The sequence below is a fragment of the Nelusetta ayraudi genome, unplaced genomic scaffold (assembly GCF_046127955.1).
Source record: "Nelusetta ayraudi isolate G7.1 ecotype Tasmania unplaced genomic scaffold, CSIRO-AGI_Nayr_v1 ptg000007l, whole genome shotgun sequence".
Lineage (NCBI taxonomy): Eukaryota > Metazoa > Chordata > Actinopteri > Tetraodontiformes > Monacanthidae > Nelusetta > Nelusetta ayraudi.
The window spans coordinates 2,718,286-2,726,540 of NW_027466057.1; the positions used below are offsets into that span (position 1 = coordinate 2,718,286).

Here is an 8,255-nt window from a genome sequence, read left to right on the forward strand (position 1 = left end):
AAGGAGACATCGGGAGGAGAGTTGCACAGGCACCTAAAACTGCTCTGATGAATGCATGCAGAGGCAAGTATTTTAAAGAGTTTAGTCACGGCCTGTGCTTTATGGCTGTTTAACATGGCATCGGAATTGCTGGTAAGCAACAATCAGAACAGTCAAGCACTTTGAAAATGTTGACGATGACTGAGGTGTAAAAACAAAGGAGATTCCGACACGCCCTCTCTCTCCAAAAGGTGATTACGGTAAGATTCTAGCTATTTTTGAAAATGAGGTACTTTTGGTTTTATTAACTCTATTAACTCATCGGCTCTTATGTTTATAAATACTTTGCACTCTGCACAGAAGGGCCATAAAATTGGACTGGGTAATGTTGAGCGGGAATGAGCTCTTTACTGAACTCATTCCTCCTCGTCCTCGGTGGTAATTATAAATGATTGTGTCCTTGTACTGTAGGCACAGATTTCATTTATGAATGAATTAAAACCACTGACACAAGGCACTTTTTTTCAATATTTTGGAACAAAATGTCCATCCAACCACAGGTTTTTGCTCAAGGTTTCTCCTGCATTCGGGCTTCAGGGACAAAATGTCTGTTTATGTATCAATGTATGTATGTAATGTATAATGTGTGGATAAAATACTTATATAACTGTTTTTTGGGTTGTTTTTTTTTAAATAAAACACAACCAGACATTTTGTCCCACCATCAAATAAAGTCTAGTGTGACTCAAATCTATAAATTTCTCCTGAAATAACATGGAACTGTTGGTTCAGTACAAGGTTTGGTATTTGAAGTGTGTTAGCTTTCCAGACCACTACCTAAAACTCAAACACAGAAGTCAGTGTCAGATTTCCAGCACTCATCCGTCTGCAGCACACATTTTGAAACCACATGAATACTTAGTCTCTTTTCTGGGCGCAGCTCATGATCCCAAATTAACAAAAGCGCTATCACCTCCAACCAGTTTATCTCCGGACGAACCGACACATATTTGGAAACAATTGGTACATACCAGCGAGTGCCTGAACTCTGTTTCTCTCCTCAAACTCCATGCTGTTCGTGGGCAGCTCATTTGAAAACAGAGAAATCACACATGTGGAGGCAAACTCCAAAGTCTCCCTGGAGTCCCAGGCATCCACAAGGGTAATAAGAACAGACATTCAGGCAATAAGGGAACAATTTCTGACAGTCTTAATTACTACTGGATAATCAGACTGATAATGTATTTGATTTAGATTATTCAGGATTGTAGTTGACTTCCAGGACATCTGTTTGCAGTTTACAGACTTTAATGTCTTTCCTCATTTGAAGGTTTATTAATGACAGACAAAATTCAGGTTATCAAAGTTTAAAAATATGTCTGGACTTCAGCCTACACATTCAGCCACCAGCTTCACCTGGCAATTATCATTATCTATAAGAGCAGGCCTGGACTTCTGTTGGGGAACTTTGGAATATTTCATCATTATCCTTCAGTCTCAATAAACAGCAGCCTGGAGGTTGAGACATTTCTGAAAGGGCCATTCATCTGCACTTAGTCCGGCATGTGGTATTTCCAAGAGCATTAAGTCCCATAACTTAATTTATGATTTAATTGGACTCATCTTGGCTTCAATTAGCAAACTGGTATGCAGCTTGTCCTGGCCCTTACAAACAAAAACACTTTTCGTCTTCCAGCCTATCATGTTGGTTTTGAACCTTTGTTTTCTTCAGGCAGCACACACACACACACACACACACATGCAAGCTGTAATCCAAGGTTACTTGGAACAATTTAGCTGAATTGGAGGCCAAATGTGATTTTAGGGAGAAAAATTTACTGAAAGGTTGACGGTAATAAACTTTTGCTGGACAGGCTTGAGTGTGTGTCTTTTCTCTATATTTGTTACTGTCAAAGTCTGAAGGTGGCAGCATTTATTTTTACAACTGTCATGATCCAAACAAGTTAAAGCTTGTCCTTTACTACCGTAATTGTAATTCTTTATGGCTGCTGTAATAATAGTAGAAACACATTAAGGATATCCGCCATCCTGTCTGGTCCCGCTGTTGCACTCAATTTGAGTAATTATGTGTCGGGTGTAAGATACATAACCGTGAAGTGTGAAATTCTAAATCACTGGCAGCAGTTGCTCGACAGGACTGGTTTAAAAAAAAAAAAAAGTCAACCGCTTTCTTATGTCAAGCATTACTAAGATCAAGACTGGCCATCTGGTAAACTGATGACTTTTAAGATATGTTTACATTCTTAAAGTTACTCTGAGACGTATGCTTCTGCTTACATTTCCGTTATCAAAGATCAGCTCTCAGAGTCCCAATTACAATGGATAGGTGGACCAAATTATATTCAAATTCAAATTCCAAACATTAAACCGCAACTCCAAACCGACTCGAGGTAATTCATTCTGCGAACTAACAGTGATTGTACTTTGAATGCCCTGCTGTCTGTCTGGTAAACATCCTGAGGAGGAGTGGGGACTGATAGACTGAGAGTGCTTTCTTCTCTCTAAACCACAAAGTCCGGCTCCCACTGAGTCTGGATGCGCCGCTGACATTTGTTCAAAGAGATCAAACTGTGGTGACTTTAAAAAAAAAAAAATGCACACAGAGACACATTTGAAGTACGCCTCTCAGTTCAAGACTTGACTTGCGTCAAGGCAGATGTAACCATGACCAACGAGAGCCAGCACACTGCCCTCCTGTGTGACATAAAGTCATATGAATCACAATTCCTTAGTAATAAAGCCCTACCCCCCAGATATACCTTAACACATGCTTTTGCTAAATGCACTGAAATTTAATGAATAGCCTCAAATAGCAGTTGTAGGAACTGTCTGTTTGTTTGATAGGTATGCATGCTGCAAGCACAGCAGAGCACAATAAAGGAAATTGATGCTTCGGGAGGCAACAAAACATGACTGACAACCACAGCGCATTTGTTTGGGAGCCATTTGTTATGGTTCCCTCATTTATATGTCAAAGAGTCTTTGTGTTTTAAATTGTATTACTCCCATAATCAACCACGAGAATGGCTAACTTCAGTCAGAAGCCGTAACATGACAAATCGACATGTGATTGTGACCATTTAACAGCCGACGCTGTCAAGCTCTATGAGAACAACTTGAGAAAGAAGTTTTAGCCAAGTTTGACTGCATCACATGGACACCAGGGTCCACAAAGTCTTTTCATGTCAACATTAAAAAGCTATCCTGAATTTCACATTATGTTTTCGGGGGGGAAAAAATTGAATAATGAACAGTGGAAAAAGCTGTCTGCTGTGTTTCATCTCAGCCCTAACTTCTAATCTTTTATTAATACCATCCATCCATCCATTTTCCATACCCGCTTAGTCCCGAGCTCAGGGTCACGGGGGTCTGCTGGAGCCTATCCCAGCCGTCTTAGGGCGAAGGCAGGGGACACCCTGGACAAGTCGCCAGTTCATCGCAGGGCCACATAGAGACAAACAACCATTCACACTCACATGCACACCTACGGACAATTTAGAATGTTCAATTGACCTCACATGCATGTTTTTGGAGTGTGGGAGGAAGCCGGAGAACCCGGAGAGAACCCACGCAGACACAGGGAGAACATGCAAACTCCACACAGAAAGGTCCCAGGTCCGGGCCTTTTATTAATACATGTCAGTAAAATTCTTTTCCCGGATCCTCAGCTGCGGCTGAAACTGTTGTTCCTCATCATTAATTCTAAACACTCATATACGACATGAGAATTAGGCTTCATTTGAAGTAGAGGGAGTAAAAGCACCAAATGGTGTTTTTTTATTGACTGGAATCCAGAGCAATCAAGGCTGCAATCAAGGTCCGATTATACTTATCATGGCTATATCTGCTTAAGGTCAGGTTATTTACTCTGCTATTCATTTCAAATGACGATAAATGACTGAAGCATTAGTCAGTGCCTTTGAAGCATTTGTTTGTCCTTTTTGTTCAGCCATGATCCAATCATTGCCAAATTCCTCTAAATAAAAAATAGCAGCATGAAGTAACGAGCTGAAAATTGAGATTGATGCCTCAAAAACAGCTTGAACTATGATAAAGGTTACCAAACAGATTGATCAATTAATGAACAACTCCAAAGTTATCTCAACTTTGTAATAACATTTAAAATGTATAAAAGGCTTCATTGCAAAAAAAAGAAAAAAGAATATTCTAACAGCCATATAAATACGCATTAGAAGATCCCATCGACTGAACTAAAGATTTTAGTCATGTTTAATTGGTTTTCCATAGTCCCAAATTAATTAATTAATAAACAAATACATACAAATCTGACTTCACAAATGAGTACATTTGGATCCAAGTAGTCTGCAAAACATCTGGATCTCCAGTATATAAAAGTGCAGCTGCACCTTTGCTGACATTTTCATTCACCTTAATCAGTTGTTATGGTGGTGATACAAGTGACGTTGTGCACTATTCCAAAATGTTCCTGGTTGTTGTTTTTGCTGACTTCCACAAGCTGTATATTTCATACCATAATACTTTTGCTGACAAGAATTGAAAAACAAAATTTAATTGGCTTTGTCCTTGAACAATAAGGAAATGCAGCTGCTTGGCATCTGTTAGCCAGCCAGCAGTGATGCCCCTGAGCCACAACTTTGATCTGCTGGCCCCTCGTTGTTTGCTACTAACATCACTGCACTCGATCAGAAACTCTGATCAACATGCATAGCAAGAACATCCAGAAACTGCACAACAAAACTGCAACATAAAATATTTTGCCTGTCACACTGCGTTACACACTGTTGACAGTTCAGGAAATGACAAAAAGACTTTTAACAAATGATTTAATTTTTCTATGCTTGTCCCTAGTGTTTCCCGAGTCCCAACTCTTTTCATTTCTAAATGATGTCTTCTTTTGGGAATACTGCTCCAATGTCAATGTTTTGCTATATTTATTACCAAACAACACTCCATAGTAAATTAAATTATGAACATCAGGGTTTCCTTTTTGTAACATTTTACCTTTTATTTTCTGTTTCTTGCGAGTACAGAACATTTTTCCTGTCATTTGACCAGTCTGGAATATGGAAGCCTCAGCCGGTGTGACTGAACTGCTGTACCGTGTAGCGTGGACCTGTTTCTGATTAAATATTTTGTGCTGTCGCCTGGCCTGAGTCTGCACTCGAATCCAGCGTCTATTTCGTGATTAAAAAAAACAAAAAAACAACAACATCAAAGCAAAAGCAGAATATATTGTGACCAATTGCCTGCCAGGGGAATTAAAAAAAAGAAGCAGATTAGGGAAGCAAGACAGCATGAAAGGGGAATAAAAACCCAAAACGCAAATGCATTTAGCATTGCACTTTGGAAAATGCTACACAGCGGTATACCCATTCACTGGTAAAAGTCACATGCACGGTTCGATGCTAATTATATGAATTGATACGTTTCTTTCAGCATCTTAGATGAATTACCTCATTTTCATGAAGAACTCTCAAGTTGCCAGTTTCAGAAAAAACACATTTTCAATTCTCTGATGTTTCAAGTACAGTCAAATTGTACTGAAGCCATGTGGGCCATTTGGAGACAGTAACAATGAGAGCTGTTACATTTCCCCTCGAGAACATCCTCGGCCGCCGAGCTATGTGGCAGAGAGCCGCAGCTCATACGCTCAGCTACCTGAGAAGTGGATCACCTGCTGGTATTAGAGAACAGCTTCACTTGCAACTCATCAAGTCTGCATGCTGGCCGTGATTCAAGAACGGGAGAGGGAGGAGGGAGGAGGGAGGGGCGGGGGTTGACATAAGAGTGTGGTTTTTGGCAAAGCTCACCCTGGATTTTTTGCTGTCACTAGGACTGACTGCGGTATGAGCCCCCCAACACAGCGTAGCGGTCCAGCAAAGCCAATAGCTGCACACTCACGCCTGCGTCTGTCTTCGCTCTTCACATGTAAAGTGGCACTGCTAATCACATTTGCTATAACTCTTCTGGAATTGCCATTGCCATTGCCTGGGAACACAAAGTAAGGCTGTAAGCTTTGCACAAAGGGCCATGGTTGAAAAGCCTGCAGTGGCTCGGGTAGGAATCTTTTATTTTGATAGAATGAAACCGTGAAAAGAGATGATGAAATAAAATGAAAAAAGCCTTTGACAAACCTGCCATGAGGTGATGAAATCTGTTAGAGGACTCAAAGTTGCTTAAAACAAACAAACAAACACACACACACACACACACACACACACACACACACACACACACACACCTTTTTTTTGTCTTTTTATGCTGCAAGTAAACAGGCTAAAATCATAGTTCCTCGGCCTCAACACACTGGCATACGGCCTTATGCTTTCTACCAGAGGAAGTAAAACACACACACACACACACACACACACACACAAAAAACAACCTTCATAGGAATACTATCGACCACTTAGTGAAATTACCCCGCAAACGGCTGCAGCTTCATTACGGCTTGCCCACACAGCGACGGAGTGATGAATGAAAAGTGGCCTAACAGCGTGAACGGCGAATTGACAATTTTTTTTTTTATCACAAAAAAATTTGCCATTGACAATTTGACTCGCTTCACTCACGACGCTTCATCCGGGCCTTCAAATTTGAGCACGTGATTTAATCGCACGCCACAATTACGGGCTAATTTCAGCGCGTGGAGAAAATACTTGAGATGGTCGTACGGCTCGAAAGTAAAGTTGCGCCCGTATTCTTGACGTTTGTAGCGTGTTTTTAACTACAACTATTTACCCGCCGGCGCAGACCTGTTCTCAACCTTTTATCCGGGAAGAAGTAACGTGTGTGTGTGCTGACAAACAAACCTGCACTAGCCTCCATGGTGGTCGCGCTTATCGTGTGTATATATATATTTAAATAAATAAATAAATAAATAAATAAAAATAACCTTCCATTCACTTCTTGAAAACTTCACAGGGGGAAAAGTACATGCCTACCAGTCGACACGACGTTGTCATTTATCCGGGGGAGTAAAAAGGCAGACTTGAATGGGTTTTACTCGGAGCGAAAGAGAGGAGAAGGGGGAAAAGTTTAACTGCGGCTAAAAGCATCCATCGCTTCCGCGAACGCAACCTTGCTCAGCGGCGGTAAATAAGTCTGTACTTGCCCATCAGAAAGACGATGGAGAGCTGAACGTGGTGTTTTCTGATATATTCCATGGCTTCCCTCCTCCGACAGAACCCCTCGGAGAGCTCGCTGTCCCTGGAGCCGTTTACGTCCTCATGAAAACTTGGTGCCAAGCCGTCAAGTGTCGCGCCGGCAGCCACTCTTGTCTGTTTGCTCCTCCGCAGCCGCGCACTTAAGCCCAAACTTGCGCACTGTTAGTCATTCCAGTGATGCTGATGCTGCTGCTGCTGCTGCCGCCGCTGCTGCTGCTGCCGCCAGTGACGACAGCGGCACCCGCCCCGCCCCTCATCTCTCCTCATCTCACTGTCACACTCTTTACTCGCTCACTCCTGCTAGCACTCCGGCCATCTGCGCCCGTGCGTTAATTTCTGTGACGCACGGAGCATGTTTAGAATACAATAGATTCATAGACTTGGCTGATGCTAAATTGGGAAACTACACAACGTTTGTTGATTTGTTTGCTTGTTTTCACTCTAAGGTTTGGTTCCTTACTAGATAACAAATGGGTCATCATGGGTCTGAAGCTTTAATTAAGAATAAAGAGAAAGTTTAGGAATCTTTGTTCTAGGCCAGGCCACATGCGGCCCGTTAAGCTTTCTAATCTGGCCCACCAAACTTGAAGAAATGATAATAATAGTAAGTCATAAAATAACTGTATTTCAATCATTTTTTCAGTGTTTTAATCATTTCAATAAAAAAAAAAAAAACTATCTGTTGTCCAATGACCAAAGGGTTGGCGGTTCAAATCCCGCTCTATCCCAGTCTGTCGTTGTGTCCTTGGGCAAGACACTTAACCCGCATTGCCTCGTACAAATGTGAGTGAATGTTGGGTGGTGGTCTCAGGGGCCATTTGGCATAGATTGGCTGCCACGCTTCCATCAGTCTGCCCCAGGGCAGCTGTGGCTACACATGGAGCTTACCACCACCATTGTGAATGTGGTGTGAATGAGGAATGGGTTCAACGTAAATTTTCTACATACCCCATGATATATTTTTTCCCCTATGAGGTGGGTCACCAAAACACTCCATCCATCTGCTCCAGCTCCGGCCCCTCTATCAAATTTTAGAACCCACTGTGGCCCCCCACCAGTCATAAAGTTTGCCCTCCCCTGTTCTAGACTTGGTCAAAGGGTCACAGT

General features: G+C 41.8%; 1 protein-coding gene across 1 annotated transcript in view; it reads right to left on the reverse strand.

The window, feature by feature from the left end:
* ltk (leukocyte receptor tyrosine kinase) overlaps positions 1-7,300 on the reverse strand; it is a 36,562-nt gene extending 29,262 nt beyond the window's left edge. The window contains exon 1 of the mRNA XM_076017838.1: positions 7,097-7,300. Within this exon, the coding sequence (XP_075873953.1) occupies positions 7,097-7,148 (52 nt within the window). The 5' untranslated portion in view covers positions 7,149-7,300. The remainder of the gene's footprint in view (positions 1-7,096) is intronic.
* Positions 7,301-8,255: the final 955 nt, after the last annotated feature.